The sequence below is a fragment of the Sardina pilchardus genome, chromosome 3, assembly GCF_963854185.1.
Source record: "Sardina pilchardus chromosome 3, fSarPil1.1, whole genome shotgun sequence".
NCBI classification, from domain to species: Eukaryota; Metazoa; Chordata; class Actinopteri; order Clupeiformes; family Clupeidae; genus Sardina; species Sardina pilchardus.
Window position 1 is genome coordinate 40103656 of NC_084996.1, and position 24677 is coordinate 40128332.

A 24677-nucleotide genomic window follows, 5' to 3' on the forward strand; every position below is an offset into this window, starting at 1 on the left:
TTTAAACATCTATATATTTTCTGAAAGTAGACCTTCTAAGGATTCCATCTCACCCCCCTTTTACATATGCACAACTTATTGTTTTCACAGCCACACAATTTGAAGTTCAACAGTGTATGTCAATGGCAGGCCTATTAATTTATGTGACTCGGTACACGCCTAGTATGGCCTGGTACCCACAAAGGCGAATTCGGTATAAACAACTATATATTTTCTGAAAGTAGACCTTCTAAGGATTCCATTTCACCCCCCTTTTACATATGCACAACGTATTGTTTTCACAGCCACACAATTTGAAGTTCAACAGTGTATGTCAATGGCAGGCCTATTATGTGACTCGGTACACGCTTAGTATGGCCTGGTACCCAGAAAGGCGAATTTGTTATAAACATCTATATATTTCCTGAAAGTAGACCTTATAAGATTTCACCCCCCTTTGACATATGCACAACTTATTGTTTTCACAGCCACAGAATTTGAATTTCAAAAGTGTGTCAACGTAACGCTTAGTGACTCGGTACACTATGGCCTGGTACCTACAAAGGCGAATTTGGTATGAACATTTATATATATCCTGAAAGTACACATTATAAGGATTACATTTCAAATATGCACAACTTGTTTTCACAGCAGCACAATTTGAAATTCAACAGTAGGCCTATGTGTCAGTGTCAGGCTTAAAGTATTTAAGTTGGTACGGAGTTACATAGCCTGGTACTTACAAAGGTATTTGATATCCGTTTTTCCTTAAAGGGTGTTTCCTGACATGCCTTATGTGATTTGATACAATGATGACCTGTCGGGGTGGGGCGAATAACATATTTCATACATGTAGCCTAATTTATGTCATATTTATGCCTACATGTGAAAATGTACAAGTTGACATTATTGGTTGTAAACATTTTAACTGATAAGTTTGAGGGGGGGGGGGGGGGGGGGGGGGTTTATAATGGGGTTATTTTAGGTGATGTTTATGGAAAAGGTCATCCTTCCACAATTATTTTCTTGCATGATAATCATATACAGCATTTAGCCTACTTAACATCAACGTTTAATACATTATTATCCCTTTCTTATATGTTTGTTTTTTCCACTCTCTGTGAGCAGTCAGTAACCTATATCAGAGCCGTTCTACTTACTCCCTTATTAGACATTTTCTGCCTATCCACCTCATTCCTTAACCCGGAAATATGTATCGTTGCGATGGTTACGATACTGTTTTCAACTTCCGTTCATTCTGTTAACATGTGCGTTCTCCATAGCTAACTAGATTATGCCTCAACTTAGATTTCTTTCGAAATATTGACAATTCTGCCCTCAGCATGTATATACTACATCATATATAACCGATATAAAATAGAAAAGTTTACTTTTATATGCGTTATGATATGTTAAGCACCGTAAACCGTCACGTTAAAACAGATACAATGCAGCTTCGCCGGAAATAGAAAACCGTCTCGGTGTCATGGCGACCCCCATTGTTGGGCTGCGGAATATCGTGGATATCAGGGGATGGAGACGTTCGTCTGGCTTTGCATTGAGAAAGGTGTTGCGTGAGGTCACTTCCGTTTACTTTCAAGCACGTTAGCGTTAAAACTCTGCTACAATTACAACATTTACACGTGGTTAAATAGGCTACGTTGCAGCAACATGCATACATTTCGTGCAAACCGTTGAAATACTCTCAAAAACTAACATTGACCTACTTTATCTGATCGTTCGTGTGTACCTTTATTTTGACATTTTTCGCCGCCATCTTGCCCGCTATTGTCGCGTACTGTCGCTTACTGTCGCTGGCTCCACGGAACTGAATTTACCAATCACGACAACGCATTTCAGTCATTTAAACTGAGCGGCGAGGCGAACTTTTTCCAAACCATCCGAAAATTTGTTCCGTTGCAAGTGAGTAAAAGTACCTCCCTATTTATTTGGATTTTGTTCTCGTTAGCACTAACATTAATGCCTAACACTAACTATCGAACATTGATTTTACGTCTGCATCCTTTGAAGTTAACATCTAACGTTATCGGTGTTTAATTGCCCGAAATGTCCGAACTAGTCCAATTTCACGTAAGCTAGCAGCTACAGTGATAATTTGCTTACGTTAACGTTATGCAGAGCCTACAACTCACTGGATATTAACGTTAGCAACATTAACCGTAGACGCGGACGTTAGTTTTATACTGCTGTTAGCTGCTAACAAGGGACTAATTTAACGGTAATCACTAATTCGATTATTTGGTCTGCTTCAGGCAGTGAAATTGTTATTATGTAGCATATACTACAGTGAGGTCCGCTTTCACACCAGAAAACGAACCAAAATTGGCCTGATTGATTTTTCCTTAATGTTTATCTAATCTTCTGGTAGAAATCGGCGCCAATTTTGACTCACTATTTTGACCTACAGTCTATGGTTTGGACCCCAGTTCTCACCAGGGACCTCACCAGAGGTCGACTTTTGGTGCGGAGTCAAGCGGACCGAGACCTCCTCTTTTTGGAGGTCTCGGTCCGCTTGTTTTGGTGCGCACCCGAGTGCGATCAATGCTTTCACACCAACGAAAACAAACCGAACTAAGAGGTTTTGGTACGAATGGACCGTTTGGTGCGCACCAAACGATGTTGGTGTGAAAACACCCAGGTAACATAGTCCTAAGGTAGGCTATCTGAATTAAGTGGTTGCCCTTGATCGAAAACGACTGGTTACCTTGGTCGTCAGTGCAGTGTAAGTAGATTAGGCCTACTGTTTTATGTAGTTGATTAACTTAAAGATGTATTGAGTGATGACGTTATTGTAGTGGACCTATTCTGACATTCTAAATTGTACAAGAACAAACTATTAACATTGTAGTGCACCAGCCCGTGATATCTCAAGGGTTGAATGAAACAAGTTTGCTAAAACGCTCTTAATTTTCGAATGTCTGTCAGGGAGCATTTTATTTGAAAACCAAATAGGCCTAATAGTCGCTCAGACAAGGATCGAGTTATAAGGGCAATGTAACCACCTAATGCAAGACGAAATGTTGCCACAGTGTTGCATACAAGGTTAATTGATAGGTGATTTGACATAAACGTATGATATCTGAAGTAGCTTAGAAAGATAATGCGCTAATCATGCCTATTGATCTACTGTGACAGTGTACATTTATTGCAGGTTCGAATCCTGTTTAATGTTTTAAAAATTGCAAAAATATAGCTTGTATTTTACATGTCTTTCATCCGAGTGCTTGTAGTGTGTAGTGATCATGGCACAGATATAAAATGCGGCCTGAAACCCGTCTAAAACAAATTGTTTGAGAATTTTCGACTGCTGCAGCTGCGTGATCAACGCGAGCGCGCTCAAAGAAACCAGTTGGTGGGAATAACCAGAAGGCACACAACACCGGTTTCATTTATCCGGACTAGGAAGTACGAACTAACATAGGCACGTCCCACTTTTATTGATATAATTCCTGAACGGTTTTACTGATGGCTGAAAATGCAATGGTAGCCTATTTGACCGAGGACCGATGTAGGTTGCTAGTGACAAAATATTTGCCTTCAGTGTGGTACCATCACTTTATGTTTAATTCAAGTGTTCCCAGCTCTCCCTTGTGTATGGCTAGTGGTGTCTCATTTTCAAGGGGAATATTTTCACCCCTATGTCTTGCCACTCGGTTTTTAGGGAAAAGGGCTAGGACTAAGCGAAGGGGTAAACTAGAGAATTGATTCAGCCTTAAGTTTGCAAAATCATTTCTCTCTGTAGCCCAAACTTTGATGAGCCATGGCCCAGTTTGGATTTGAGAACGACATTCACAATGTGCTGAAGCTCGACATGCCTATTGCAAATGCCCCAATGGCCAGGTGGCAAAGAAAAGCATCTACGTCGACATCCAAGGCCCCGGGCGCTCTTTCACCCGGAAATCGATCAGTCAGCACATCCAAAACTCCCAGCAAAACGCCAGGTATTCTCAGGAATGAAGTAATTCATGATTGTACTTTTTTCCAAATGGTTTCTGTTGTCTTCTTCAAGTATCTTTTGTTTTTTTCTAAATTAGGTAAAAATGGGAAAACTCAGTCTACACCTTCAAAAGTAGGCGGTGACCGCTACATTCCCACCAGAAACAACAAACAGATGGATGTGGCAAGCTTTTTGCTGTCAAAGGAGAATGATTCAATTGAAGCAAACTCGTCAATGGTATAGTCACCTTTTTTTAAAAAAAATATTATTTTTAATTAGACAATGCTTTCAATGTCTCTCTTCTAATCAGAAATATCTGTGTCGGACAGCAAAACCAAAAGGCCTGGTCTATGACGCTTAATGGATATGACGTTGAGGAGGCAAAGATCTTGCACTTAAGTGGAAAACCACTCAATGCGCCTGAAGGTACATCTCGCAGTGTGTATGTAAAGACAGCATGGCAAATGGATTTGGCGTTTTTGTAAATAATTATTGTGTTTTAATATATTTTTCTATAGAAATTATTCTATTGGGTAGAATATTTATTCAGAGGAGGGCAGAAGTTACTGTAGTGTAATATAGAATAATGAAATGGGGATAGACTTTGAATATTATTGAATATTATCTCGAACGTTTAATGTGTTAATTGGCTACCTGTACACACAAGTCCGGATCGGGCCACATTTTTCCGTCCGAGCCTGGCCCGTGTCCAACAGAGCAGTAACCGAACCCGAGTTATCCAATGTTCAGATTTGATCTTTTTAAGTTTACGCAAATCAGCGCATATTTTAATTACATCATACCTAATTTGCATATTCAAACTTCAAAATTAAATTTCAGAAAACTTGTAATACATTTATTTTTCATATTGATCTAAGTATTCAACTGGTGCAGTTTCATAGTGATGTCTGCTTGTTGTTTTTTTTTTTACCCTGTTCACCTGTATACGGTGAGGAGCATACTGTATGTATTTGATGCCATGCTAAAACAGGAATATAAAATCATCATTTGACAATTGATCTTAATGCCTTAATTCAAAAAAATGGTACAAATAAAACCGCTAAGGACACCAATTTTCTTTGTGATTGAAGAATGTATCGTAAATAAATAAATGTTTTCCTTAAATGCTAATGGAAGGAAGTATTTGACCCCCTATGTAACCCTATGGGAATTTAACACATAGGGCTAACATAGGGGCAGGCAGATTTTTATTTTTAAAGGCCAGCTATTTCATGGATCCAGGATATTATGCATCCTGATAAAATTCCCTTGGCTGTTGGAATTAAAATAGCCCCACATCATCACATACCCTTCACCATAGCTAGAGATTGGCATGGTGCTTTTTCCAGTAGGCCTATTAGCCTGTTTGATGCTCATTAGGCTCAATGCAAATCAATTGTCTAATGATGATTAAATATTCCTGTTTTAGCATGGTATCAAATACATGTGCTCCTCACTGTATATCCGCCTTATATTCAACACATTGGACATGAAAAGCTTAATATACAAAATTGCCCAAGGGATATCACCGGGCACCCTCTTAAATCTTAAACATGTACCCATAGTGTACTAGATTCTGCAACAAAAAAAAACTTTAACCGACAAAACCAGCTCTGACCCCATGGCTGCCTGACGTTATCTTCCATCGTTGTGATTGTGATGCCACATGTAGCTTAATACGCACGTCTGCAAACAGGAATGTTAGGGTAATATTTTACATTTATTTTAATCACAAAAGCAAATGTTTTCATCAAGTGAAACAGGCCCATTGGATACATATAATAAGCAGTAAATTCAAAATGCCCGAGCCTGACCCAGAGCCGAGCATCCTTTCTAAATATCTGTTTGAACCCTGAAGACTTCTTTTTTTTTCCCCTCCACACCTATTGCTGTGTTTCAAATGCGAATTTCTTCTACCCTTCCTATTCTTCTTTACCAGCGCTGCTAATTGTTTTGAGCACTGTGTGTGTTGCATTTAATGACGGCCCATTGAAGTCAAATGTATGGTACACTGTTTCACCACGTCTTAAACAAACGCATTTCCTCACTTCAGGTTATCAGAATAATCTGAAAGTCCTCTACAGTCAAGTGCCAACACCCGTCTCGGTCAAGAAAACCAGATACATCTCGACTGTGCCAGAGCGTATTCTTGATGCCCCAGATATCCGAAATGATTTCTGTATGTTGATGAGTGTTAAATACAATTGAGTCCTTTTCATTACATGTTGTTATATAATATGACTTCAAATGACTGGTATGACTTAAATTGTAGATCTACATCTGATGGACTGGGGTTCCCGGAATATATTGGCTGTGGCCCTGAGTAATACAGTGTATTTATGGGACTCTCCCACTGGTTGTATCGTTCATTTGATGACAATGGAGCCAGATGATTACATCAGTTCAGTTTCATGGAGCAAAGATGGGACTTTTCTGGCCGTAGGCACCAGTGATTGCAAAGTTCAGGTCTCTTGACCTTTTATTTCCTTCCCAAAGAATTTAATTTTTTGGCTGTCATAAGTGTGTCTACTTAGGACCAGCTTTAAATGTAAATGTCTCCACTTAATTTCATTGTAGTTGTGGGATGTGGAACACCAGAAACGACTACGCAGCATGACCAGCCACACAGCCAGAGTTGGCAGTCTCTCGTGGAATGACCATATCCTTTCAAGGTACGTCTCTCAAATTGGAGAAGGGGCTGCACTTAAAGGAGCATTTCACCCATTTACATTAAGCTTTTTATTGTTAGAAACCCAGTCATATTTTCGAATGGTCGTGCATCATTCCCTCATTTTCCCCTGAGATGGGAGAAAAAAGCCGAAAATGTATTTTTGGGTTATGTGGATAAAATCCAACAACTCCCAGAATTCCCTGCCTTTCACTGCCTTACCAGCACCCACCAGGAAGTAGACAAGTAGGCCTAGGCTACACAGAAGGACTCATTGATGTAACATTTTGGCATTAATAACGATTCTAAAATTAAAACGATCATTGTTTTATGTTGTACACAATATTGTGGCCATATATCAATGTTGCTGATCTTCAAAAGGAATTAGCGAAAAAATCGCGAAAAAAACCAAAACGTTAATTAACATATTTCCATGTCAAATGTCCCGCAAATTGACAGCATATGCTAGAATACCCGACCTTTAACAAGTATTAGTATCGCTAATACTATTTGTGCAATAACTTGTGAATAACATTAGGATAACTGACCTTGTGAGAGCTAGTCCATTCTAGTTTGAGCTAGCCGGAGCTAGCCCAGGCAAAGGCTAATCGACAGCCAATGATCCTAATCGACGTCCAGGCTTGCTGCAGGCCTTGATGGAGGCCTTGATGTTCTGTGCTGTATTACAGCTCGTACAGGTCATCTGGTGCATCAAATTCACATACCAGATCTTCAGAATTCCCATTTGCCATATCAGTTTCAATATCAGCATTCAATGAATTAGTATTTAATATTAAATCGTAGTTACTTATCAGCTTTCTCCACAGACCGGGAGCCTATAGCTTCCAAAAAAGATGGCGGCTATATATATTCGTTTCTGCAAGTGAAGTCCCACCGCTAGCGCCCCCTCTTGGAAAAATGAGGAAAGTGTTTGTAGTTTCATCTACTCGACAAAGATATAGGACTTCCTGCTTTCAATGATGTAAAATGACTATTTTTACATCATTGAAAGCAGGAAGTCCAACATTGAAAACCGTATTTCTCCCGTCTCAAGGCAAACTGAGGGAATGTTGCAAGGCCATTCAAAAACATGACTGGTTTTCTAAAGATACAAAGCTTAATGCTAATCGGTGAAGTGTCCCTTTAAAATACCTTATAGCTTCTGGTCTTTTTTTAATGTTATTGCGCTGTCAATATCTTGTACACCAATAGCGAAATCTAAGACGACAAAATATTTAGTAGGCTAGGCTATTTGGGAAAACCTTTCCTCTCCTTTGTTTTTAAAAATTATTCTGTTCACAGCGATGCTACAAACTATGCTATGATGCTATGAACAGTGGGGTATCCTACGAAACAAGTTAGACATATCGAGGCTACACAAAGCCTTAAAGGGATATTCCGCCATTTTTGGAAATACGCTCATTTTCCACCTCCCCTCGAGCAAAACAATCGATATTTACCTTGTTCTTGTTTAGTGTTGTCACGATACCAAAATTATGACTTTGATTCGATACCTGCCATAAATACCTCGATAGTCGATACTGAACGGATACCACGGTGAAATTCTAAAATATCTGAAAAAAAGATCTATAATGGTCTGGTTCGGTTTCACTTTAACCAGCTTGTTCCTGTCCGTTTTTTTTTTTTTTTTTTTTTTAGCAAATTACACTAATAAAAATAATAATTATTATTCCCCAGTATAGTATGAGCATAATCTCCTTGTTTGTTAACATATTTGCCGGCCACTTTTCTTTAACATTTCCTGTAAAGGGAGTGGACAAGTTAGCCTACTTTAATATTTCATGAGTTTGATTGTCTGACTTTCAGAGACCATCATTTATAATTGTTATATCCAGACAATATGCTCAGTAGGACGCAAACCTCCACCAGGTGTAGAGAAATGTGAGTTTAATTTAATACACTAGTGTGCAGGTCAATTCTGGGCTCATCACCGCACGTTCATTATTTTTTAGTCCATAGTTTTTTTATTGTTTGTTACAAATTACAAGTGTTAAAATTATAAGCAAGTTAGCCCACTACTCAGTGGGCCATCTGATGACGTCTACATGAGGTCTAGCCTGCTGAAATTAATGTTTGGACTTTATACATTCTGGCTATGGGCTCTAGAGAGTTTGTAGCCTAGCTCATATCTAAGAAATAATAAAAAAAGGCAGACTACATGCCATGATAAATATTACCAGAACTGATTGAATGTTAAATAGATCGTTTGCAAGTTATGCTAAAGTTACAATTATCAGCGTGAACATTGAGTCGTCTTCAGTGTTTCCCACAGATTGGAAGGCAATGTGTTGTGGTCGCCCCATGTCCGACGGGGGGGGGGGGGGGGGGGGGGGCGGGGGCGCACCCATATTTTCATTGCATTGCTTTTTTTATCGCTCTCCTTTCATATAATGTAAATTATGTTTTTAACAAGATGTAAAGCTTGTCTTTATTTGAAACACACACATTATGTAATTATTTACATTCTATATAATATACTGACATTTCTGGTATTCATAACAGCAAACTTTATGCAGATTATAGCCTACTATTCATATTACAACTCCACTTCTTAAATTCAGCTGTCTGGTTGAAGCCTCAAAATATTGTAAACAAAGTAGCAGGCTAAGCTTATCATACTCTACTGGTTGGACTGTTCAGTTTCCCCACATGTGTTTAAGTTTCAAGGTAAGCTAATACTTTTTCTCCTTGGGACAGACCCATTAAGTCTTGGGAGTTGAAAATATTGGTATTGAGATGGTCAGTCAACTTGAATGCAAGAGTTTTAATCAAATACCTGCAGCATAGCCTACTAATGATGCTAACCGAATTTGACAGTAATTTAGCTAGTTCTGTGCGTCAATGCGTTCACGATTGTGAATGTTTTATTTGGATTAAATATGCATGTCGATGGCGGGTGTCCATTGAGCGCGCACGAGAGCCGGCCAAGGAGAATGAGTTTACTTCTACTGTTTGGTAATTTAGTTGCACGCATAGTCTACAAAAGTTGCGGGAGAACTTTATGCTTCTACCCTAGCAGCGTCAGGTTCATCAGTGCGACCACCGACCACGCTTCCAGGGATGATCTTGTTGGTTTTCATGGAGATAGACGCGGTGTGCACGGAGGGGATGGGCTGTGTGTGCCTGTGTGTGTGTATGAGAGACAGACGCGTGAGTGACAGAGAGGAAGCGCAAGGAAAGGAAATTCAGCTTAACGAATGCTGCGCGTTTTTCAATAGCGTTTCAATAGCGCACAATAAATAAATAAAAAATAACGAAGCGCAATATGTGGCGGCCGGTGCTGAATCTGTGGCGCACCGCCACAAATTTGTCTATGTGTGGGAAACACTGCGTCTTGCAAACAGACAGACAAACAGCAAACCCCAATGAAAACATTACCTCCGTCAAGGAGGTTTCTATCCTTACGGTCGTTATGCCTCGTCAAAATTCAGTGTTGAAAAAATAGTTTTCCAACTAGCCTACAGGATACACCACACTCGTTTCACTTAGGCCAGCATTTCTCAAACTGTGGGGCGCAGAGACATGCCAGGTGGGGTGCGAGCTGACGTGAAAAAAACGGAAATTTTAAAAACATCTGTAGCCTATGCCTTCCTTTATTGATAATTACGAGCATGCACTTTCATCTCACAAAACACACACAATCAAGGTAGGCCTAATATAGACTCTTGTATTATTGACCAGATGAAAATGCTAGTCTGTCCTGGAACCATAGTTCGAAAAAAAATGATTGACGTCGGCATTTTAATTGTAGCGGAAACAAAAAAAAAAGGTTAATGTTCGAGACGAGCGCAGTGAAATTGAAGGATATCTTGGCTATCTGTCCAACGACTGTAGCTGTTTTGCGATCTCGAAGAACAACTGCTTGACAAACGGAAACACTCATGTTTTGTCTTGCAAGTGGACAAGGCCGCTGACAGTAACAAAGGTGGTTTAGTTATTGCTGATGTCCGCTTTGTTAACTTGACAGCGAGCGAAGATATTCTATTCTGCGATTATGTCAAAAGTAGGGCCACTGCTGATGAGCTATTCAACATTCTCAACAATTAGTCTACCTGGCAGAACATGACATCAAATGGGAAATGTGAGAGACTTTGCTCGGATGGCGCACAGACGGTAAAATAAATGGTCTGCAGGCCATGATAAAGAGGGTAGCGCCCGATGCGCAACAGACGGACTGTTTCATTCAGGGAAGCGCTCATGTCAAGGCCTGACCTGAATAAGATTTTGAACGAGGTTGTGAGATTGGTGAACCTTCATTTATAACACAATGGTAGCATATAGTTGCCCCTTTTTCTTTATTTTTGCACGTCAGCTTTTTTTTGAAGCAAGGATGGACACCTCGTCAATAACTAACGTTATTGGTCATTGATTTAGATTTTTATTTTCTCTATTTTTGAAGTGATAATCTGTCGTCAAATGTTATTTGTTAGGCCTACTGATGTAGCCTATATTTAGCAACTGACATTATGTCAATACATTTTAAATTTTTGAGCTTGACCTACTACTTATTTAGAGCGATGATGGACAGGTGGGGCTCGAGAAAGCCCCCTTGATCAAAGTGGGGAACGAAAGAAAAAGTTTGAGAACCACTGCCTTAACCTAACTCCCTCACTTCACTGCATCATAGAAAGCCACACTCCTTACAGACAACATCCACTCAAACACGCACGCTCACTCACACTCAGAGGTGGAAAAGTCGAGCTTCAGAGAGTAAAAGTCCAATCACGTATTGGTTCTATCTGTGCACTTAACACAGGTGATCTCTCCAATTAGCTGCTCTGCATGGCTAAAGAGTTGTACTAATTAGAATCAGCTGGTTTTCCACCTCTGCACACACTGCCCCTTACCAGCATCTTATTAGCCCTAGCCTAGCCATCTCTGAGGAAACGTATAACAATAGTGCTAAGAGATTAACACTTTGGCATGTAAACATCTGTCTTGCACATAATATTGAGCTGAATTTTTAGTGGAAATGGCCTACTGTAGCATTGTGCTGATAGATGAAAAAGTCGCCTATTTAAAGGCACAGTCTGAATTTTAATCCTAGTTCTCCATTTAGTGTGTGCACCCTTGATGAAAGTGAAACCAGAGTTTTCCCACATACCACTTTGGCCTAAGGTTTCAGAAATAATTGTGTGATAAAACCTCAGTTTTCGTGTAAATGAAGGGCCAAACTGCATGGAAATAACATGTATGACTTGGAAATGGACATTTCAGAAATTCCATGATCCTTTATTGGTACACAAAGAAGTAGCTGAATCAAGTAAAGGAGAAACTAATAAATGCTTCTTGTTTTATAGTGGAGCCAGGTCTGGTCACATTCATCATCATGATGTCCGTGTAGCAGAACATCATGTCTCTACCTTAAGTGGCCACAGCCAGGAGGTTTGTGGGCTCAAGTGGTCCCCTGATGGAAGGTTTCTAGCCAGTGGAGGCAATGACAACATGGTGTATGTCTGGCCAGGTGTACAGGAGGGTGGCAATATGCAAAACCCTGTCCATAGCTTCAGTGAACACCAGGGAGCTGTTAAGGTAAAGATATTTTATGTTGCTGTATTATTTTGATTTGGAGGAGCTGTGAGTATTAATCCTTTCCTTTCCACATTGCATTCATAGCAGCATTTTTTTTCCCTGTCTGATCTAGGCATTGGCATGGTGTCCATGGCAAACAAATATCCTTGCATCCGGTGGGGGTACCAGTGACCGACACATACGTATTTGGAATGTCAGCAGTGGTTGTTGCATGAGTTCACTGGACACGCGATCTCAGGTAATGAAGTGTAATAATAAAGGAATAATTGTATAAATATGACTGCAAATTCTTTCCCAGGTGAAGGCCCTCTATGTGGGTGGATTGCAATGTAGTGGTACTTATTACAGTTATAATCTGTCTGAATCCCAAATTCCCCCCTAAAGTCTAAGCTGAAAGACTTGTCTTTCACTGTGTGTGTGTGTGTGTGTGTGTGTGTGGGTGGGTGGCCATGAAATGGTAAGGCGAACAAATCAATTTAACCCAAATCAATTTGCCAAAAATGCCTGGAAAACCTAAGGGCGATTTCAGAAAAACCCGATTTCTCAGCCTCTGTAGGAGATAGAAGCAAAATTCAAAAAGTATTTGGGAGCTTATACCTGTGGCTTTCCTGGGGAATTGAGTTTATTTAGTCACACCTTCACAAAATAAAACATGTACTGTGTCAGTGCAGGAACAGCACTATTTTTTTCAGACACTAGTGTATTTTCCACAGCTTGTTATTCTGATTGACATCTGTTGACTGGTTATATATTATTGGTATGTTCAGAAATTATTGATAGGCTTACACAAGCTTTAATAGTTTCAAAAAGTGACTGTGTTTATTATATTCCAAAAATGTAGGCAAATTGGGGCCACCACCTTGACGCCATCAGTAATATTGAATACTGTGTGATCATTCACAGTCCTGGTGATCCTAGACCCCGTTTACATGACGACGCAGGGTGTTTTTGTCTTCACCGCTTTCACACCTTTAACGATACCGGTCAAAAAAACATTTGCGTTTACACACAGAGGTGAAAACGCCAAGTTGCCCAGAAGAAGCATGCCAGTGGGTGTTCCCAACAGTAGCTATGCAAATACCTTTCCTCGTCAATCAATGAGCGCGCTCAAAAAAAGCGACTCTAATCGGAGCTGTCAAGTGTCACAAAACTTTCGCCGGATGGACTCTCACGCTTGCCAGGTCATGAAACTTGGCAGCCCTTTATGTCAAGCACATCGTGGATGTTTGCACAACCATTGAGAGCTAATACACAGGATTGCTTTTCAATTTCTGTCTTGTAATGTTATTGTATATGCCCCCCTAGAATAATATCGAATGTCTATCAGAACTGCCCGCCGCCAAACACCTGAAGCAACCCTGTATTTCGCATGCACGGTTAATATAGGCGACGGACATTCGCCTACATTATTTACTGAAATGTAAAGGAGGCCAGCATTATTCGCGGACTAAGTTGAGCTAAATTAAGTTATTATTTTGCTGTCACTACGTCTGTTTTATGGCCTAGAAGGTTGTATTTGGTATCTGTGGATAGCTCTAACTCTCCTCTCTTATCTGACATGCAATCCATATTTTTTGACCACGGTTTCACGAGTAGGCTAAATCAAACGAAAGTAGCGGTAGCCAAAGCTATAGGACATTCTTATTTGTTTGTCACTTCGTCTGTTTTATAACGATAAAGGATCGATGTGTTTGGTATCAATGGAAAGCTCTGTTTCCCCTCTTTCATTTGATATGCGTGTCATGTCTGTGCGATGCCTGGTCCCGGAGTAATTCAAGTGAGAGTGGCTGTGTGGGTGAACGCAGAGCAATATAGACTGTAAATATGATATACTTTGATTTTTTCATGATTTTATTTTATTTTCATACCTGTCTAGTCTCGTTGGAAAGCCCCGGTTCTGCTCTTTCATGCAATATAGGTCTCATCTTGCTGTGACTAATAATAGCGGAGCAATGTACCAGAGAAGAATGGGTGTGTTTTTTGACGCACTTTGCGTCCGTCGGGTCCGTTAAATTGACTTGGAAAAAAATAGGATTTGTAAACTGTCGGAATGGGGGTACTAAAATGTGTCGGACTGGCAGCATGTCTAAATAGCAGCATGTCGATATAGAGGCATGTCTAAATGGAAGCATGTCGTAGTGGTGGCATGTCTGAGTGGCAGCATGTAACCCTCCTGCGCAAATGAAATGTGTGCTCGTAGGCTCTGCATTAAGTTGATTACGGCTACCTGTTCATCAACTCTTCTAGCAGTCTAGCAGGGAAGGTGGTGGATTTAAAAGTAGCCTAGAGACTATTTTGGCGCAGGTTATTGTTAATGCGTTGTTGCTGGTCGTCGAAATCATGCAGAATTGCAGCAGCACACGGCTCCAGCATTGTTGTTGTTCTGCCAAGTGTCTAGTCAGGTGAGGTCAAGCGCGGGGGCTGGACTAGAGGTTCGAGGTGGGGCCATGTCGTCATGAAAGCCCCAGATGTGCCTTTACACGGCAAAACGAAAACGGGGTTCTCAAAAACCTCCACCCTAGAAGCAGTTTTCAAAAACCATCGTTTTCAGCCGCCAAAACGGCGTCGTCGTGTAAACGAAAGGCCTAACTGATGAAAAAAAACTCAGTTTTTGAAAAAAACGTTGTCGTGTAAACAGGGCCCTAGTCTCTGCTTGACCCTCCACACACACACTAGTGTTAATTTTTGTCACCTATTTTTAATTTAGTCGTAGTCTTGGTGACAAAATCTTCTTTTTAGTCTTAGTCATTTAGTCTTAGTCATTTAAATATCATTTTTGTCAGTCTAGCCTTAGTCGACTAAAAGTCATCATTTTAGTCTCATTTTAGTCAAAAGGAAACTCAAGGTATCTTAGTCAAGTTTTAGTCAAAACATTTTAGTCTTTTTAATATAACATATTACTTTTGAATAGGCTACTATTTCAGTCAAAAATAGTGGCTGTCAGCTATGTGTTTCACACATCTCAATTTTCCCCCAATATCTTATGTCCACAGCAGTAGACCCAAAGTAGGCCTACGAATGTTTTACTCCGCTACACTAGATGGCGCTATGAGCCTAAACGCCATATTAGTTTCATTAGCTTTCTTGCTAAGTTGCTAGCGAACTTTGCATCATCAGTGTAACTAGTTAAATACAGGGTTTCCGCGGAGTCATAAAAAGTCTTAAATTCAATATTAAGAATTTTAGGCCTTAAGTCATAAAAACGTCCACAAGGTCATAAATTACATGAGTCACGTCTTAAATTCATGCTCGTTCAGTCATTTGTTCTACCATAGTCTTTTCGTTTGTGGATGCAAAACCTTAGGCTAATACTACGAGAAATGTGCGTTCGGCGGCATTCATTCATTCCTCTTGTTGTAGTTCTGTCTGAGGAGTCTGGGTGTTAGCGTTCCGCAACTAGCCTACAAGGTCCATGCAGCAGTGTAGCAAGCCGACTTGTCGGATGAACGTAAACAGAAACCTGCACAAACTTTCTTTTACAGTCTATGGTCACGCGTTGCACCAGAGAGGGTTGAGGCGGGTTTATGACTGCTGTTTTGTAAGATGGGTATTCAATGTCCGTGTGCAAACCATGCTTCAAGTGTTACCGTAGCCAGTGTGTCTTCTCCCCCCCCCCCACACACACACACAGCTTTAAACGTGCAGCTGTCATGTGTGTGATGCTAGCTTAGGCAGGCCTACACAAATGAGAACATGATGTTTAGGCTATACCTACATGAACTAAAATCCATAGACGGTAGGGTAGCAACATTAGTTTTTTGAACATTTATTTTACCTCATGACAGAAAATTAAGACAGATTTGCATCTAGGGCTGAACGATTATGGAAAATAATCTAATTGCGATTTTTCTTGCCAATATTGCGATTGCGATGCGATATGCCATTATTTTTTAAGGTGTTTGTCTTGTGAATTATTCAACAAAAACAAGCAGTAAATCATATAGTATGTGCGTATTAGATTAAAAATAAACTGTTTCCTGGAAGTCATACCTGTTAAGATGACAGGTGATGCATGAATTGATGAATTAAATTTTTTTTTTAACTAGCTACTTCAATCACAATAGTATATTTTGAACTTCCAACCTTGTAGGCCTATCATCAGAACAGAAAGTACTGACAAGGAAGCCTGGTGTAAACATTAAAACAAAATTGCAGATTGCAAAAATATGAAAATATTAATAAATCTGTGGCTTATTCCTATGCAGTTTTCAGATAATTCATGTGATATGTTCTGCATACAGAAATTCCTGATATTCATGGCTGCACACTGCACTGACTGTCTGCTATTCTTATTCCAACTCCGTCTCTTTAATTCAGCTGTCTGTCAGCTGTCTGGTTGAAGCCTCAAAATATTGTAAACAAAGTAGCATAGTTGGCTATCTTATCATAGTCTACTGGTTGGACTGTTCAGTTTCCCCACGTCTGTTTAAGTTTCAAGGTAGGTTAATACTTTTTTCTTCGGACAAGAAGAAAGTCTTGAAGTTGGAAAACATCTGTATTGAGATGATCAGTCAATTTGAACGCAAGAGTTTTAAATGTCTGCAGCATGCTAATAATGATGCTAACCGGATTTTACAATAATTTAGCTAATCGTCTTCTATGCGTCATTGCTTTCACGATTGTGAATGTTTTATTTGGATTGAATATGCATGTCGAGGGGCGGGTGTCCATTGAGCGCGCACGACAGAGAGAGAGAGGGAGAGCGAGAGAAAGCGGGACAAGGAGAGGGGTTTGAATCTATACCATTTGGTGAATTTGCACGCATTGTCTACAATGAAAACTTGCGAAAGACATTCATGCTTTCACCCGAGCAGCGCAGGTGCACCAGTGCAACCTAGATATTTTTTCAGTCGCACTCTTAAAAATGTTGGTGCCATGGTTCTATCCAGCAGCTTGCCGAGTTCACTCTCTGATGGACAGTTTCAAATATTTGCTACTTTACGCTCTCATGTCACGTGACCAAGGGGTAATCACAGCCAAATCGCAGCCCTTGCGGTTAGAAAATTGCACTTCATCATATCGCGATATTATCGCAAATGCAATATATCGTTCAGCCCTATTTGCATCCACATACCCTTGCGCTATGCACACATTTTTGCCACCAACTAAAACCGTCAGATTGAAAGCTAATTGCGTAATACGTTCTTCTTAAAGTGACAGGCACTCAATTAGACCTACAAACCATCAATGTAAAGACAAGTAATAGCCTAGTTTACAAATCAATAGCCCCTTTCACATTCACCGAATTTAACGCTAAATCAGCCGAATTTAACGTTAAGGCTGTTCCTTTCACATTGACGACACGGGGTGGGGAGTCAACCCGCCTCGGCAATCCAACCCGTCTCGGGGGGTAGTATCAGAGCCGAGCCGTGTTGAATATGAAAGGAACAGAGGTCAACCCCGCTATTAGGGGTGTGTGACTGATGACGTATTTGGCCAGGCAGGAGGTTAAAATACAGCAAACACACAAGAGACTAGGATAACTTTAGCTGCTGTGTCCATAGATATACATGTGTGTCCAACAATCACGTTTTTTATGCTGAGAGTGCCCTGAATCTCCTTTTCTCAGCACTTCGGTCAAGTGTTTATTGTTGCTAGGTTACCAAAACTGTCTGCTGCCAGCAGCACGTCTTTTTAGAAAGTTTGCCTAATGATAGCTAGTTCTAACTAGCCAACGAGCTAACTGTCAGAGCAGAAGTTGTTCAGGACTCGGCACACTGAAATATGACTTCGACAGACAAAAGGACCTCATTTGGCATTCAAATAACATAACAAGTGGCCCGCCATCATTTGGAAGCTAAACCACGTAGAAATAGCATGACAGTTGTGTTTATCAGTTTATCTCCGAGGTCCAAGGCATGTTTAACGTCATTGTTCACTCCCAAATTGCGTGTGACGTGCTGCTAGGCAACGCCTCCCATAACTCGCCTCTGAAACCGGCTTCAGACAACCCCGGGACCAGAACACGTCTACCTTTCACATTGCGAAATCCCCTGAACCCGCTATTTCTTAAACGCTAATGTATCGTTTCTGAATGTGAAAGGGGCTAATAGGAAGTATACTACGTATTTGGCTATTACTAATCATGCAGATCATACAATACTATATACATTGTTAACAAAATATACAGCTCTGGAAAAAAATAAGAAAACACTGCAGATTTCCTGAATGAGTTGATTGTCATATTCAAAATTAAAAGACTGTAAATTATGTCCATTAATTCGAATGTCACTCAGCAACTGTAGGATGACATCAGAAAAATGTGCAGTGGTCTCATAATGTTTTCCAGAGCAGTATAGTTTATTAATTCCAAAATATGAAATAGAAACATGTGCCATTAGTAATCAGCTGTGGCTTTAGATGGGGCATTTGCTCAAATCTGTCACTAACAAACAGTATCAATATGGGCACCAATCAAGAAGATCGATACTGCACAGGATTCCGTCTGTGTCGTCTCCAGTTTCACTAGGGGTGGGAATCTCTTGGCACCTCACGATTCGATTCCGATTCAGAGGCTAACGATTCGATTCTAAACCGATTATCGATGCATCTCGATGCAACATTTATTTATTCTTTCTTTTTAATCACTTTCTACTTTTGTGATGATGATTAAAGAACATCAACAGATGAATTACATTCTCTAATATTTTATTACAGAAAAAAGCTTATTTCCCACCACTATCCTTCCACAGGCCCTTGATGAAGCGTGTGTGTGTGTGTGTGTCTGTGTGTGTGTGTGTGTGTGTGTGTCTGTGTGTGTGTGTGTTTTCATATATTATTATTTTTAATCATTACTGCTAGCCTAATTGGTTGGGGAGAAAGCTATGCCATGATCAGAAATATTATATTGTAAAGTAGGCTTAAGTAACAAATGTGTACATAGTTGCAAAAGTTACAAAGTTACAAAATGCATGCACAGCGTCTCCTCCACTCGCACTCATCACACCGACCGGGTAGATTGGATAGCCTACTACAGCATGGAGCTTGAAGATGTACAGAAAACGATAAAACAGGATAATTAACTTTGAGCAAGTTTGGAGGAAAGTCGGAGGTATTTAATCATTCTAAACATGGGCACAGTGACTTTGGCTATGCGTTAGCTTTGTCGAGTGCATGAAGTGCAGCATGCTACTTGCCTATTATGACAACAAACAATCTCGGACTTTAACGATGAACAGACAAGCATTCCATTTTGAATAAACAAACAACGCAGTTTGCTTCGTCCTTGTTGCATATTTATTAAGATCATTGTAAACATATTTCTGTAGTTCTAACATCTCGGAATCGTTGTTAAGAACGTCAGTTATAACGAACTAAGTATTAAAAATTGGTCGGGTTAAATCGGGCTTGGTCTCGACACGGACACAACATGCATAATTTGTCGGGCCGGGCTAGACACGGACACAACATGCACGGGCAAGGTCTTGAATTTCTAGCTTACACTGTGTAGATCTTGTCCAGCTTCACTTCGACCTCATAGAACGGCAGCTTTTAAAGTGCAGGTCGGATAGCTTAGGTTTGTTGCTCTCCATTAACCAATTTTTGACCATTTAACCTACTTTAGCCTACTTTAGATGCCTGTATAGCGGAGAACTGGGGGGCAGAAAGGTGCAGCAGGCAAACTAATATAATTTTTAAAATCCGATTATTAACTTATCTGCATCGAGCATCGAATCTTTCAAGACAGAATCGCGATGCATCTAAGAATCGATTGTTTTTCCCACCCCTAAGTTTCACATAGATTCGGGTCAACCTCAACCTTGAAAGTGGAGGTACTGTGGGTGTTGAATACCTTGACCAAACACCACTTGTAGAATGGGAACGAAGATATAGCCAAACAGTGTTCCCAGACTCTAACATCACCCCCCAAAAATAATAGTTTGAAGGGAATTTTAATGACGTTATTTTTCGTAATTCGTATAGGTCATAAATTTAAATCAAAATGGTCATAAAAAGGTCTTAAGTCTAAAAGACTGAACCCTGCAGAAACTAGGGATGCACCGATCCGATATTTGGATCGGATATCGGCCCCGATATGAACAAAATAGCTGGATCGGGGATCGGAAAAAATGAGCCGATCCATGGGCCGATCCGAATTTAATATAGTCTCAAAAAAAGGCTGAGCCATGACGCGCAACCAGCCATTTAGCGCCGCTATAGCAGCAGCTCACTGCTGCGGGTTAGAGTGTGCCTCACCTCACTGTGTGCTCTGAGTGTCTAAATTCATGGGTGGGATAAATACAGATACCAAATTTATGTCATAGGATCAAAAGAATATCTATACTAACCACCATTTGTCATAGATTAATTACGATCTTCATGCGTTTTGTTGCATTTAGGCAACATGTTTAATGTGTAACAGTCAACACAAAATAGGCTACTCAAACTAAACACATTGTCATTTTCATCTCATCTGTATAAACTGTTCTTGGTATAAAGACATGCAAATGTTCAAATTGGCTGTTAAAAACGTATAATTTATTAGATAAAACGTACAACTTCTACCGTTTACCACCATTCAAACTCCGTGTGAACTGATTAGTTTATCGTGGGGAAACTGCGGGACCGTACCACTATGAGTAAATAGAGGGGTTTCACGGGTGACACCATTTTGGCAGGGGTGTTTCAATGTATGTCACTAATATGGGATTTTTATCTGCAAAATAGTTTTTTGTTAGATTTATTATTTAGTAATAACTGTGAACTTGAATTTGAATGCTGTTCCAAGTTGCTGCTGTTACAACTGTTTATTTTTAATACTAGTAATATAATCAATAATGATAATAATGATAATAATAATGATACTAATAATACATTACCTTTTATATCTAAGAGTTATTTTGTTAGATTTTTTAGGAAAGTAATGTTTAGTTAGGGAAAGAATGAAGAATCAAGTCAAGCCTGATGCCTTTAGTCTTTTCCACATGGTGAGGTATACAGTTTATTAATTAACAATGGTATCGGATCGGTATCGGATATCGACCGATACGCAGAGCCCAGGCATCGGTATCGGTATCGGGACTGAAAAAGTCGGATCGGTGCATCCCTAGCAGAAACCCTGTAAATAGTTGACATTACTTGCTGAATATATTCGTATGGGTATTCTGAGGGATGTTGATTTGTTTGCTAACTCTGGCAGAAATCTCCGGTGCGCTTGCATGTAGTTTGGTCTTGCAGCCACAGGGTTGCAGCAACAGTGCGTAGCCTAGCCTACAGGAAAGCTACTGTGCATGAACTCATTTGGACTATTTTGAACGCTTATCAGGTAAATATTCTGTCTTCTCATTTTGTAGACGAAAACGAAGAGAGATTTTATCTTAGTATTTATATTAGGGCTGGGACTCGATTAAAAAAAATAATCTAATTAATTAGAGGCTTTGTAATTAATTAATCGAAATTAATCGCATTTTAATTGTAGGCTATATAAATAAATATTGTTTATTAATAAGTCCAACAGACCAGTGCAATTTTTGCCATAAAGTAGCAATACCATATTTAGAAATAGTACATTTTCAGAAATTCATGTAGCCTATAGATGGGTAGACCTTCTGTAAACTATAATACTGTGATATCCTGTTAATTGCTGAGTTCATGAAATTGTTGTGTCCCTTTAAGGGGAACTGGGGGGCGGAGTTTACGTGTGTGCATGTGTGCTTGTATGCGGTTCTGAGTGTGAAGTTTCTTTTAGGTCTATGAAAGTTGGACATGGAATTAGGTGCGGTGGATTACTGTTATAAGCGTGAGTTGTGGCTGTAACAGCAACTCGGTTGCTATTTGTTTAATAAATAAAGCTCAGAGGTTTCCCTCAAGTGTCTGGAGTATCACAATACTTTGTCCACGCTAGCAGCTAGCTGCTTTATGTTTTGCACTGAGGTGATACGTCCTTGTTGCATAGGTTGCACACAACCATGCTCTTATCTACGCTTCCATCCGTTCGTTTTTTGTAACAACATTTCCCATCCACGGGGCCAACTAACACGGTCACATCAGCTTCTTTGTTCATGTTCACTGTGCCACTGTGGTTTGTTTTGTCTGAACCGAACTCATGCGCGTTACTTGGTGCTCCAGTATAATCGGTCCGTCTGAAACTCATCCAGTGAGAAACGTTCCGCGGTGCAAAAATAAATAGGCATACGATTAAAATGCGTCAATTTTTTTAACGCATTAATGTTTGTGTAATTAATTAAGCGTAATTAACGCGCTAAAGTCCCGGCCTTAATTTATATCATGCAAAACATTTTAGTCTCGCTTTTTTTCGTCAACAGTAATGCATTTTATTATAGTCTTAGTGCTGTGCGATATGGACAAAAAGTTATTTCCCGATATAGGCAATTCTATACCACGATAACGATATATATCCCGATATAGAATTTCTACTTGAAATGATATATTTACATCCACACATTAATGCAAATGTTTCTTATAATTTCTAAACATTTCTTTTTTAACAGTTGTGGTTGTGTACAGTAGGTGTAATTAAGTGCCTGTCACTTTAAGAAATACGTGAGAGAAAATAATGACGTTAAACCCAATAGTAAGCCTAAATGATCTAAATGCCATAGCCTAGATTGGTTAGCAACACACATTTGAGAGATGAAAGTGAGCAAATCAACTTGATATTAGCCTATACTTGTGTGTTACAATAGCATCACTTAAACTAGCAGCATGTCTCGCTGTTAATAGCACTGCTGCGCATACCAGTGTGTGTGAGGGGGGAAAAGACGCACAGCCACAGGCTAGCTTTTAGGGGAGACCTGTCTTGCGCGCACCGCTTCTTCAGAAGAACAGTCATTCTTAAACGTATTGTAAAGTAGGCTAACATTAGGTGTTGTGCACCGTGCAACACTAGTCTTTATGCCAACGTCAAAAAAGTTTCATTTGTTTACTATTAGCTGCCTGCGTTCATTTGCCTGGCCACCCATCCCGAGTCAGTAAATTAAGTGTAGGCTACGTTGCCCGCTGCCAGAAGCGGCAACGCACCTGCAGTTAAATTGTCTGAGCAGTCACAGCCACACACGTTAAAATTACGATATAAACGGTAGAGGACTGTATCGTACGATAGACATTTTTCTGTCGTACAACGATATATACCGTAGTATCGCACAGCACTAGTCTTAGTCAGTGTTTCAGGACATTGCTTCAGTCTCGTCTTCGTTTCGGGAAAAAAAAAGGCAGTTGACGAACATATTTAGTCTCGTCTCGTCTGACAAAATTAACACTAACACACCACACACACAATGATGGCTTGTCATGTTTCTATTTCATATTTTGAATTCATAAACTTCATATATTTTTTTAATAGTTTATAGTATTTTATGATCTGCATAATTACTTATATCTAAAAAATATTCAGTAATTTGAAAATTATTTTTTTTAACTCGGGGCCTGAATTTGTGTGCGTGATTGCGGGTATCCCGCATATTTTTTTCATTTCCCGCACCTTAATGATTCTAATGCGGGAGATTCCCGCACACTTAAGCGCCCATAATAAACTCCAGACCCCCGCGAATGGTCAAAGGGAAGAAGATCCTCCGCGGAAGTGCCTCCATCAATGAACCAATCAGTGGAGCTGATTGTGCTGCTAATATCCAATCAGAAATGCAAGTTAACTGTACATATCAGAAGTTGTCATGCCGCAGCAAAGTCGAGCATGTGGATCGAAAATGAACTGAATGAACTAAAGCATTTCAGTTGCTTAGTTGTTAATAAATCAAACGTGTTATTGAGCATCCAACTTCGTGTCACTCACTGGACTTACAATCAGGGTCAGAACGGCAGAAAGACGTACGAAACTCCAATGGTAGCAGGCAGCTAGCTAGGGTAAGTCAAAGCCATCGATATATCGATGGGTTTGGGGTAAGTCAGTTAACGTAGCAAAGGAGAGAGCAAGGAAATTATATGTTGTCTCGTACCTAGCAAATGAACGAACGTCTGAACGAAGACATTTCTGTAACTATTTAGGTCTAATTTAGCTGAAAACGAATTTAAGTCATTTCAACCAGATTAACTAGCAAAGTTTGAATTGTAACTAGCTGAACGTCATGTTGCTGTTTTGCACACTATCAAGCTTTCATGAAAACATGAGCCTCCATACTGTATTTGGGGCTGTTGTCTTATTTTTTAGACTAGCCCACATGTCATGTCTCTGTCCGTTATTGTTTTGGGTTAGATCATGATTGTACAACTGGTTTGGGGGCGTCAAAGTAGAGCCTGAAGTTTGACACTTCTACCCAGCTGCTAACAAATGGCTAAAAACTTTCTACTCAAACTCCAGGACCCATATCAAAATAAAAGTCCTAGCACATTTTCAGTGCATGCATGATGTCTTGCAGTAGAGGGGTATAACACAGCACAGGATACTAAAAGTATACTAACAAGCTGGGGTACAAATAATTTTATTTATTAATTCCAGTTGACTTACTTTGGCATTAAATCATATCCATAACCATAATGTGGGTTTAACAACTTCCCTTTCTGAAAGACCACCCCCTGCGCGCACACCTTCCTCAGTTAATTCTA

At 39.9% G+C, this 24677-nt stretch overlaps 1 protein-coding gene across 1 annotated transcript in view; it reads left to right on the forward strand.

Annotated features, from left to right (window-relative positions):
* The first annotated feature begins 1878 nt into the window (after positions 1-1878).
* cdc20 (cell division cycle 20 homolog) overlaps positions 1879-24677 on the forward strand; it is a 32624-nt gene continuing 9825 nt past the window's right edge. Inside the window, exons 1-9 of the mRNA XM_062533299.1 lie at positions 1879-1902; positions 3743-3941; positions 4035-4174; positions 4267-4363; positions 5991-6116; positions 6210-6403; positions 6515-6609; positions 11927-12158; positions 12271-12396. Of these exons, the coding sequence (XP_062389283.1) occupies positions 3761-3941; positions 4035-4174; positions 4267-4363; positions 5991-6116; positions 6210-6403; positions 6515-6609; positions 11927-12158; positions 12271-12396 (1191 nt within the window). The 5' untranslated portion in view covers positions 1879-1902; positions 3743-3760. The remainder of the gene's footprint in view (positions 1903-3742; positions 3942-4034; positions 4175-4266; positions 4364-5990; positions 6117-6209; positions 6404-6514; positions 6610-11926; positions 12159-12270; positions 12397-24677) is intronic.